The 12,214-nt window shown below is 40.5% G+C and overlaps 1 protein-coding gene across 6 annotated transcripts in view; it reads right to left on the bottom strand.

Moving 5' to 3' along the window:
• Positions 1 to 300, bottom strand: part of ACC (acetyl-CoA carboxylase) — a 73,186-nt gene extending 72,886 nt beyond the window's left edge. For 3 of the 6 annotated variants that reach the window (XM_089856850.1, XM_089856851.1, XM_089856849.1), the window contains exon 1: positions 51 to 298. In XM_089856850.1, coding sequence (XP_089712976.1) covers positions 51 to 66 — 16 coding nt within the window. In that variant the 5' untranslated portion in view covers positions 67 to 298. Of the gene's footprint in view, positions 1 to 50 lie in introns of all 6 variants that reach the window. The other 3 variants (XM_089856847.1, XM_089856848.1, XM_089856854.1) reach the window with 2 other exon arrangements.
• Positions 301 to 12,214: the final 11,914 nt, after the last annotated feature.

Below are 12,214 nucleotides of genomic sequence, written 5' to 3'. Positions count from 1 at the left end.
GATTAATTAAAAAACCCATTAAAAGATGAATAAAATATAAATTTCCTTACCCATAGGTAATCCCATGACTGCCACAAATAATCGATTTCACACTATCTGTTCACAACACCAACACAATTGACAATTTTCAATTAAAACCAACTCTCCTTGAGGACACGTTATATTCGCATTATTTCTATAGTTTAACTTTTAAGACGACGCGCGATACCATACTAAAAAATGTATTTATTTTTTCTTTAAAATCAGATGGTTTTCCTCCAAAAATCCGTTTAGAGTTTAAAGGAAAATAGTTTGTAAAATGAAATAATATTCAACGTTTATCTCCGTACGTACGTTTGCCTTATACCACAAACACACGAAGTAAAGGATTTTTTAGCGTCGTCATAAAACATCCAATTCGACGTCAATTCAAGACGTCTGTTTCATTTCTCGAAATATGATAGACAAGCGAATCGAATGATTATATTAGGATAAGTAACACCAAGGTTTATATGGTACCGGAAGGGAGGTTAGCAGACTTGCCCAAATCAGGGATAGATTTAATTTTAGAAGTAGGAATGGAGTATTTACGGTTAGTATTTACTTCAGTCCGACTCATAGCCCAGTATAGAGCCCCTCCCTCCAACACGTGGCGATAAGTTTAAATTATGTTATTGGCTCACTTAACCTACGTTTTGATGACGTTGCTGACCGGGACCGCGAAAAATACTTAATTTCTTTTTACCTCTGTCGCTATGACCCACCTCTTCTTTCATACCCCTCCGTCCCGTGGAAGGGGGTCCGGGACTTTGACGCGGGCCCAGATTACTCTGTTCTCCATTCCTGCTTCTAAGATTAAATCTACGCCTGCCCAAATATAGCTTCTTTATAAAAACAATTGCCTATAGGGAAATAAATATCAAAAGGGCTGGGCTTGAAGAAGGATTGTTTTGAAATGATTTGAAATACGTCACAGGCACTATGTTACAACAAGATACAAAGACTCCACCTGCATGGAGTGGACTGGACACTTAGCCCTTGTTTTTTGCAAGATTCCAGCGCCGATTCTAATAAGTGGTAGTTTTTGAAATAAAACGAACTATAAGCTTCTTTGAACCACTCCTTTCCTAAGTTACGTGCCTCTGACGTATTTCAAATAATTTTTACCCACCCACCGATGCCTTCTTTACAGTCCCTTTAAGTCTCTGAAAACCGTGAAGAGTTTCCTGTCTATGTAGAAACTAAACACTAAATATTTCAAATCTGTGTGAAATATCTGCAAGATATTTGGTTTTTTTTTAAGAAAATAAGGTGTTATTATAACTTCATGACTAGCTATCAGTAATGAGTGAAACTTTTATGGAACATTCATATGAACTTATGATACAAGTACTAATGCTATTTCGATATTAGCAAAATTCCGGAAACATCCCGATGGAAATTAACCTTGTTTAGTAGTTCCGAAGTCGAACGCTAAGACTGATTTAGTACATTTATCTTAACCCATCCAGCTTACTAAGGCAGACAAGCAGTGCTCGCGTGATATCGTAAATTTTCGCATGCACACCTCGTAATCTTCATTAGACAAACACGTGTTTGCCCGAATTTGAAGCTCGCGACAATTTTTATCTAGACAACGTTACGTTGCCATTGAGCGTGATAATGAATGATTCCGGCTTGAGCAACGTTATTGGGGAAGTAAAAAACACGACTAATTACAGTGCAGAACGATAACAGAAAAAAATAAAGAGTTAATGACATAATGTTGCAATTAATGTTTTAGAATGTTTGCACGTGGAACACGATAGGCTACTCTAAAGTTGATAAGATTGGTTCATTTAGAACTTCGTCTAAGACGGCAAGCGGAATGCGTTCGAAACTTTTCCCTTGTGAAGACATCGTTCGATGCTGTTGTTAAAGGTTTCAATGCAATTGGGTTCCCATAAGGGTCCTCGGCAAGGGGTGTGATTAGTAAGGTTTAATGATATGATGAAGCAAGGAATGAATGAGGTGTATGTGTGAGGTGACGTACGGGGTTGTGGGGTCATGTCACCTACGGCGGACAGGTTACAGTCGGTATGGTAGGATCATCAGCTTGTGTCGTATTCCCTCAAACTGTGTCGCCCAAAGCTTGACTTATAGGATAGATCACTTAAAGGGGGAATGAAGAAGTTAAAAAAAAATCGTCTGCTGCGACAACCTCAAGGCCATAAGAGTGCTTGTCCTTCTAGGTTAAAGGGACTGTAAAGTGGCATCGGCGGGTGGGTAAAAATACGTCAGAGGCACGTGACAAAGGAGAGGGGTGGTTCAATGAAGCTAAGTTCGTTTTATTTCGAAAACTACCAATTAAGAGAATTGGCGCTGCAATCTCGCGAAAAACAAGGACTAGGTTTCCAGTCCCACTCCATGAGGAGTTGTTGTATCTTGGCGTCACGTGGTGCCTGTGACGTATTTCAAATAATTTTTACCCACAAGCCGATGCCACTTTACAGTCCCTTTAATAATAACAGATTTAGAACATGAAAGATGATCATGAAAGCAGCTATTGGTAATTAGGGGATGCACACAAAATTTCGGTCTTCTTTATTCTTTCTTAATTAACGACATTGGAGACTTTGAGACAATTTCCTACCAATTTATTTCTCATTAAGTTCAAATAAGGTAAAGTAACCGCGTTAAAGATTGTATCTGTAGTAAGTGATTCTCATTTTAGATAAATGAGGTAATTAGTCTGTCTCATTTAAATGTTGTTTAATTTTTATTGTTTGGTTCAGGATGAAATACTTTTCTAGAATGGAATCAGAGAGAATTTATAATAGGGAGTGGAAACTGAGGAATGTTATGTAGCTCAAAAATCACGTGATCAACAAAACTGGTCAGGTCTATTTCCGGTATTATTTTTTGTGGCCCCTCCCTCTAAGGTGGGTGTAGAATGTTGCGGGAGGGTCTAAGGGAGATGGACACTACCTTTTTTGGGAAAGGGAAACGTCTGAGTTAAAATAACTCCAAATGGCGCCAGTCGCACTCGAAATCGCGAACCCTTATTGGGTAATTGTACAACCAACAGTGATTGAGGGCAAACTTTAAAATTAAAGGAGAGTCATGTGACCGGAAATTTACCTGGCCAGTTTTAGCGCCGCATCCTACTTGTTTGAGTTACATTGTATTTAGCACTGTCAAGGGCAAGAGCTTCCACTCCCTATTATAAATTCTCTCTGGTGGAATGAACATGAAAGTATTGTGATATTTAGTTTTCATCAATATGATGATAATGTCACTAGACCTTTAAATGCACGAGAACCTTTTAGTTTAGTGAATGTTTTTATTTTTTTATCTCAAGGCAACGCGGATTGGTTGTATATTACAACCTTCTAAAAATCACCAGTTTTTATTTTATCAGATAAATCGTTATTGATAGGGATGAATTTGCTGTGTATGTCATAATTTAAGAATTAATGCGACCCTAAAATCATAACGACTTATCAATTTAATTTGATGTAGAGTTTAATATAATTTTATAGCATTTTTAATTAGAACTTCGATCGTCACTTATTTTTCTTAAATATTACCATATTACTAGTGCTTCTAGGTTACTTTCTATGGGTGTGTTCCGGTGTTTTTAACAATAATAGAAAAATATTTGTTTTAGGAACACAGATAATAGCTTTAATGGGTGGGTTAACACAAATGTTAAAGGCCAACTTCCAGCGAAAAGGGTTCTAGTGAAACTGAAAACCGAGCATCGAGATTTAACAATGGAGTGACCATGCCTGTTTTCGAATCCCCACTGGGGTAATAGTTGGAAGGGTTCTAGATAACTGAAAGCAGTCCAATGTGGTTCTAGCAAACCGAAGATACACAATAGAGAATTTCCTTCTGAGGAAAGCAAAAATTCGTGGTGAAAAAAAATTTAAAATGATTTCCATTGTTCATCTACAGTTCACTAGAACCACATTGCAAGGTTTTCAGTTAGCTAGAACTAGAACCGTTCCAACTTTTGCGCCAGCGGGGTTTTGAAAGTCTGCACGGTCGCCCAATGCTCGGTTTTCAGTTGGGTAGAACCAGGGATCCATTTACTTTTAGAAGCAGGAATGGAGAACAGAGTAAACTGGGCGCCTCAAAGTTCCGGACCTCAAAACGAAGTTTAAGTGAGCCAATAAGATAATCAAAATTTTTCTTTACGTGTTGAAGGGAGGGGCTCTATACTGGGGTATGAATCGGACTGAAGTAAATACTAACCGTTCTCTATTCCTGCTTCTAAAATTACATGGGTCCCTGCTGGTAGTCGGCCTCTAAGTGAAATGAATCAGAAAATAAATTAATTTTCAACATTTAATCAAAATGATTTATTTTTAAGTTCCTCAGCAGTAAACATAATATACCCAGCTATCCAAAAATACAAATTAAACAGCGTAGCCCACTTGATCTCTACGCAATCAAATAACAAGAACTCTGTTTTCGAATAAACGCATTTGCGATAAAAATAAAATCTAGCTTTCGTAGACTGATTTAAAGTATCGATACACTCGAACGATCTTGACGATAAAACTTGCAAAACCCGAAGAACTTCGTTTCTGACATTAAAAATTTCCGACAATTTGTTAATTACCAACATCGAAGAAAATATGGCTCGTGTAATTGCGCTATAATTCACGACCGACACAAAATTATTCGAACTCTTTGCCAAAATCTCGGGGATATTGAAATACAATGATAGAGTCCATTCAAAAATCCAAACGCAAATTACGAAACTCATCAACGAGTTAAATTCATTTAGGAACTCTAATAAATCATTATGAGTTCCATTCCAAGTTTTGACGTCAGCGTTTTTGAACCTTACTTGCGATTTAAGTATATTACAAACTGTTTTGAGTTCATCCACGATAAACAATATAAAAATTTGAACATAAAATTGAACGCTGATTGTAACCTCGAAGCAGCAAAGATCTAAACATGAAATTAGTAACCTTGAACTAAAATCACAGTTCTGCAAGACTTTACTGTTATATAAAAACGTTTCAATGTACATTCCTGGATCGATATCATTTATCCAAAATAATGGAAATATTATTATCGAAGCGGTTGCGATTATCGCGGTAGACCAATATATCGTACACCGTTTCTTCAAATCGTTTCGATAATTATCCAGGTAATATAATCGAAGTCGCGACTTATAATCGATTAATCTGTTAAAGAACGATATTATCATATCACCACGAATTAGAATATAGTCTATTACTGCCGCTGACGATATTGCGCTGGTAATTCCACCGAGGCTGTTGAGTAAAGGTGACAACTTGCCTTCACGTGTCACCAAGAATATTGAAGACATGCACATGTGTAGGCAATTAAGATGAACAATTGTGATTATTGCGATGGCTGGTATTGTTATACGACATACAAAGGGTTTAGTTACAAATTTACAAAAGCGACGTGGTTTCTTAGGCGATACTTCACACGATGATGGTATGGGAATTACGTATTTCAACCATTTGATAAATGTATCACTTGAAATATCCATGTTTTTTGGTTTGATTACGATGCTTTTGGTTAACCTTCCGAAGAACATCATTACTAGTCTCAGTAACAATAGGTTAAGAGAAGAAGTAGAAGTTCCAATGTGAGATTCGCAATTGTTGAGAAAACATGGTTCAAGCTTTCAACCGCAACACATAGTGAGTTGAACTTTCTCTCAAGAACACCGCTGCATCTCAACTCCACTTTTCACCATGTCTTAGCGAAGCTGTAAGAACGTTTAATAACTTGAAAGTTGAAACGTAGTCTACGATTAGTAACTTTGAAACGTAGTCTACGATTAGTAACTTTGAAACGTAGTCTACGATTAGTAACTTTGAAACGTAGTCTACGATTAGTAACTTTGAAACGTAGTCTACGATTAGTAACTTGAAACGTAGTCTACGATTAGTAACTTGAAACGTAGTCTACGATTAGTAACTTAAAACGTAGTCTACGATTAGTAACTTGAAACGTAGTCTACGATTAGTAACTTGAAACGTAGTCTACGATTAGTAACTTGAAACGTAGTCTACGATTAGTAACTTGAAACGTAGTCTACGATTAGTAACTTGAAACGTAGTCTACGATTAGTAACTTGAAACGTAGTCTACGATTAGTAACTTGAAACGTAGTCTACGATTAGTAACTTGAAACGTAGTCTACGATTAGTAACTTGAAACGTAGTCTACGATTAGTAACTTGAAACGTAGTCTACGATTAGTAACTTGAAACGTAGTCTACGATTAGTAACTTGAAACGTAGTCAACGACTAGTAACTTGAAACGTAGTCTACGATTAGTAACTTGAAACGTAGTCTACGACTAGTAACTTGAAACGTAGTCTACGACTAGTAACTTGAAACGTAGTCTACGACTAGTAACTTGAAACGTAGTCTACGACTAGTAACTTGAAACGTAGTCTACGACTAGTAACTTGAAACGTAGTCTACGATTAGCAACTTGAAACGTAGTCTACGATTAGCTACTTGAAACGTAGTCTACGACTAGCAACTTGAAACGTAGTCTACGACTAGTAACTTGAAACGTAGTCTACGACTAGTAACTTGAAACGTAGTCTACGACTAGTAACTTGAAACGTAGTCTACGATTAGTAACTTGAAACGTAGTCTACGATTAGTAACTTGAAACGTAGTCTACGATTAGTAACTTGAAACGTAGTCTACGATTAGTAACTTGAAACGTAGTCTACGATTAGTAACTTGAAACGTAGTCTACGATTAGTAACTTGAAACGTAGTCTACGATTAGTAACTTGAAACGTAGTCCTCGTTTGGTGCTCATTCACAATTGTCGACTTTTCGAACTTGCTGTTTTGACGTCGCTTTGGTCAGGAGATACAATAGTCAATATGAACAATAGCTTAAAAACTCTTTGTTTTCCGAAATATGACCCATAAAAACAACTATTGGTCAAGACCATAAATGTTTTGTCATAAGCAAACGTTGCGTGAAACGTGAAGGTCACAAACTTTGAAAGAGAAATGAGAAAATCAATTATATTGATTATATTCTAAAGTACCAGAAGATTTTTAATGATTCAATTGTATGTCGTAAAGGGGTCAACTTTAAAGGGGCCATTCACTTAGATGATTAACAACTCAACCTCCAGCTGGCTAAACAGATTAAAATCCACTTCATACAGTTTACTTGTGAGTTGACAAGATCAGATTTTATTCGTTTTCTAGATCTTAGTAGATCACACTCTTTTTTCCAAGTGATTTGCCCCTTGTTACTACCTCTTATACATTACGAAGTTTTACTTTATTTGCAACCTAAAGTCTTAGAAACGAATGAGAAAAACTGAAATTGAAGAATCAATACTATTATAATCGTGACTGAACAGTCTAACCCAACAATGCTACATTGCATCTTAGTTTGGAGAGTAGGATTCAATGTTGCCGTTGTAATCTTGCGATTGCTTACAAAATGGTTTCTACGTAGGAATTTTATAATATTTTATGATAAGTTTATTACTGAACAATATTAATTTTGATCAATGGGTATTTTTAGGCCTTCATCTCACATTGGGCAGGTATTTCTGGGGCCTTCATCTCACATTGGGTAGGTATTTCTGAGGCCTTCATCTGACATTGGGCCGGTGTTTCTAAAATTCTATGAGAGCGGTAGCTCTCTTAGATAAGACTTCATACTGCTCTTAATGTATAAGGAGGGTTTTTTGTTTGGATGTAGTTTTTTTTGTATTGTACTAATTGGTTCAAAAAAAATCCACTGAACTACAATTCGGACCCTTAATATGTGGTTAAAATTTCAAAGAGATCCATTAATTAGTTTATTTTATAAAAAATAAAGTTGCTAAGGGTGGTTTTCATTTCCATAAAATTAATCACAGATTTTGACGAAAAACTGGAAATTTCCCATAGAAATAACGTGGGAAATTTTCCAAAGTTACAAATTTTGTCCATACCCTTACAAAAATAACTATACGTTAGATAGATTTGAAAACGGTCTTAAATGAAAGCCCCATATCCATAGTTGGCGCCTATTTTTTTTCATCAAGAAAAATTAAGTTTAAGTACTGTTTTTCATAGTTTTAATTACATGCTCCGACTTACGTGGTTTACCCTGAAACTATGGAACCTGCGACATTTTAGCATGAGTAATGTAGTGTATGAAGCGAGTTTGGTCGTTTTACCGCGGTTATAGTCAAATTCTTGGAACAAATAGCTAGCTTAATGGACATTTTATCTTTTCTCTGTTTAGGTTAAAGCTATTTAAACTTGATTACCTTGTGGGTGCTTGTAGGTACTTGTGGGTGCTTGTAGGTACTTGTGGGTACTTGTGGGTGCATGTAGGTACTTGTGGGTACTTGTGGGTGCATGTAGGTACTTGTGGGTGCTTGTGGGTGCTTGTCGGTACTTGTTGGTGCTTATGGGTACTTGTGGGTACTTATAGGTGCTTGTGGGTACTTGTAGGTGCTTGTGGGTTCTTGTGGGTACTTGTAGGTACTTGTGGGTTCTTGTGGGTTCTTGTGGGTACTTGTAGGTACTTGTGGGTTCTTGTGGGTACTTGTAGGTACTTGTGGGTGCTTGTGGGTGTTTGTAGGTACTTGTGGGTGCTTGTGGGTGTTTGCAGGTACTTGTGGGTGCTTGTAGGTACTTGTGGGTGCTTGTAGGTACTTGTGGGTGCATTTAGGTACTTGTGGGTGCATTTAGGTACTTGTGGGTGCATGTAGGTACTTGTGGGTGCATGTAGGTACTTGTGGGTGCTTGTAGGTACTTGTGGGTGCATGTAGGTACTTGTGGGTGCATGTAGGTACTTGTGGGTGCATATAGGTACTTGTGGGTGCATGTAGGTACTTGTGGGTGCATGTAGGTACTTGTGGGTGCATGTAGGTATTTGTGGGTACTTGTGAGTGCTTGTAGGTACTTGTGAGTGCTTGTAGGTACTTGTGAGTGCTTGTGGGTGCCTGTAGGTACTTGTGGGTGCTTTTAGGTACTTGTGGGTACTTGTGAGTGCTTGTAGGTACTTGTGGGTGCTTGTAGGTACTTGTGAGTGCTTGTAGGTACTTGTGGGTGCATGTAGGTACTTGTGGGTTCATGTAGGTACTTGTGGGTACTTGTGAGTGCTTGTAGGTACTTGAAGGTACTTGTGGGTACTTGTGAGTGCTTGTAGGTACTTGTAGGTACTTGTGGGTACTTGTGAGTGCTTGTAGGTACTTGTAGGTACTTGTGGGTACTTGTGAGTGCTTGTAGGTACTTGTGGGTGCTTGTAGGTACTTGTGGGTGCTTGTAGGTGCTAGTGGCTGTTTGTAGGTGCTTGTGGGTGTTTGTAGGTGCTTGTGGGTGTTTGTAGGTGCTTGTGGGTGTTTGTATGTACTTGTGAGTGCTTGTAGGTACTCGTAGGTACTTGTGGGTGTTTGTAAGTACTTGTAGGTACTCGTAGGTACTTGTGGGTGTTTGTAAGTACTTGTAGGTACTCGTAGGTACTTGTGGGTGCTTGTAGGTACTTGTGGGTTCTTGCCCCGGGTACTTGTGGGTTCATGTAGGTACTTGTGGGTTCATGTAGGTACTTGTGGGTGTTTGTAAGTACTTGTAGGTACTCGTAGGTACTTGTGGGTGCTTGTAGGTACTTGTGGGTTCTTGCCCCGAGTACTTGTGGGTGCTTGCTCCGGGTACTTGTGGGTGCTTGCCCCGGGTACTTGTGGGTGCTTGCTCCGGGTACTTGTGGGTGCTTGCCCCGAGTACTTGTGGGTGCTTGCTCCGGGTACTTGTGGGTGCTTGCCCCGGGTACTTGTGGGGGCTTGCCCCGGGTACTTGTGGGGGCTTACCCCGGGTACTTGTGGGTGCTTGCCCCGAGTACTTGTAGGTACTTGTGGGTGCTTGTGGGTGCTTGTAGGTACTTCTGGGTGCTTGTGGGTGCTTGTAGGTATTGTGGGTATTTGTAGGTATTTGTAGGTGCTTGTGGGTGCTTGTAGGTACTTGTGGGTGCTTGTAGGTACTTGTGGGTGCTTGTAGGTACTTGTGGGTGCATGTAGGTACTTGTGGGTGCATGTAGGTACTTGTGGGTGCATATAGGTACTTGTGGGTGCATGTAGGTACTTGTGGGTGCATGTAGGTACTTGTGGGTGCATGTAGGTATTTGTGGGTACTTGTGAGTGCTTGTAGGTACTTGTGAGTGCTTGTAGGTACTTGTGAGTGCTTGTGGGTGTCTGTAGGTACTTGTGGGTGCTTTTAGGTACTTGTGGGTACTTGTGAGTGCTTGTAGGTACTTGTGGGTGCTTGTAGGTACTTGTGAGTGCTTGTAGGTACTTGTGGGTGCATGTAGGTACTTGTGGGTTCATGTAGGTACTTGTGGGTACTTGTGAGTGCTTGTAGGTACTTGAAGGTACTTGTGGGTACTTGTGAGTGCTTGTAGGTACTTGTAGGTACTTGTGGGTACTTGTGAGTGCTTGTAGGTACTTGTAGGTACTTGTGGGTACTTGTGAGTGCTTGTAGGTACTTGTGGGTGCTTGTAGGTACTTGTGGGTGCTTGTAGGTGCTAGTGGCTGTTTGTAGGTGCTTGTGGGTGTTTGTAGGTGCTTGTGGGTGTTTGTAGGTGCTTGTGGGTGTTTGTATGTACTTGTGAGTGCTTGTAGGTACTCGTAGGTACTTGTGGGTGTTTGTAAGTACTTGTAGGTACTCGTAGGTACTTGTGGGTGTTTGTAAGTACTTGTAGGTACTCGTAGGTACTTGTGGGTGCTTGTGGGTACTTGTGGGTTCTTGTGGGTTCTTGTGGGTACTTGTAGGTACTTGTGGGTTCTTGTGGGTACTTGTAGGTACTTGTGGGTGCTTGTGGGTGTTTGTAGGTACTTGTGGGTGCTTGTGGGTGTTTGCAGGTACTTGTGGGTGCTTGTAGGTACTTGTGGGTGCTTGTAGGTACTTGTGGGTGCATTTAGGTACTTGTGGGTGCATTTAGGTACTTGTGGGTGCATGTAGGTACTTGTGGGTGCATGTAGGTACTTGTGGGTGCTTGTAGGTACTTGTGGGTGCATGTAGGTACTTGTGGGTGCATGTAGGTACTTGTGGGTGCATATAGGTACTTGTGGGTGCATGTAGGTACTTGTGGGTGCATGTAGGTACTTGTGGGTGCATGTAGGTATTTGTGGGTACTTGTGAGTGCTTGTAGGTACTTGTGAGTGCTTGTAGGTACTTGTGAGTGCTTGTGGGTGCCTGTAGGTACTTGTGGGTGCTTTTAGGTACTTGTGGGTACTTGTGAGTGCTTGTAGGTACTTGTGGGTGCTTGTAGGTACTTGTGAGTGCTTGTAGGTACTTGTGGGTGCATGTAGGTACTTGTGGGTTCATGTAGGTACTTGTGGGTACTTGTGAGTGCTTGTAGGTACTTGAAGGTACTTGTGGGTACTTGTGAGTGCTTGTAGGTACTTGTAGGTACTTGTGGGTACTTGTGAGTGCTTGTAGGTACTTGTAGGTACTTGTGGGTACTTGTGAGTGCTTGTAGGTACTTGTGGGTGCTTGTAGGTACTTGTGGGTGCTTGTAGGTGCTAGTGGCTGTTTGTAGGTGCTTGTGGGTGTTTGTAGGTGCTTGTGGGTGTTTGTAGGTGCTTGTGGGTGTTTGTATGTACTTGTGAGTGCTTGTAGGTACTCGTAGGTACTTGTGGGTGTTTGTAAGTACTTGTAGGTACTCGTAGGTACTTGTGGGTGTTTGTAAGTACTTGTAGGTACTCGTAGGTACTTGTGGGTGCTTGTAGGTACTTGTGGGTTCTTGCCCCGGGTACTTGTGGGTTCATGTAGGTACTTGTGGGTTCATGTAGGTACTTGTGGGTGTTTGTAAGTACTTGTAGGTACTCGTAGGTACTTGTGGGTGCTTGTAGGTACTTGTGGGTTCTTGCCCCGAGTACTTGTGGGTGCTTGCTCCGGGTACTTGTGGGTGCTTGCCCCGGGTACTTGTGGGTGCTTGCTCCGGGTACTTGTGGGTGCTTGCCCCGAGTACTTGTGGGTGCTTGCTCCGGGTACTTGTGGGTGCTTGCCCCGGGTACTTGTGGGGGCTTGCCCCGGGTACTTGTGGGGGCTTACCCCGGGTACTTGTGGGTGCTTGCCCCGAGTACTTGTAGGTACTTGTGGGTGCTTGTGGGTGCTTGTAGGTACTTCTGGGTGCTTGTGGGTGCTTGTAGGTATTGTGGGTATTTGTAGGTATTTGTAGGTGCTTGTGGGTGCTTGTAGGTACTTGTGGGTGCTTGTAGGTA

This window comes from Phalangium opilio, unplaced genomic scaffold (genome assembly GCF_054372755.1).
Source record: "Phalangium opilio isolate 3A_F unplaced genomic scaffold, DU_Popi_V2 ptg000217l_1, whole genome shotgun sequence".
Taxonomy (NCBI): domain Eukaryota; kingdom Metazoa; phylum Arthropoda; class Arachnida; order Opiliones; family Phalangiidae; genus Phalangium; species Phalangium opilio.
This window is presented reverse-complemented; position numbering and strand designations above follow the sequence as displayed.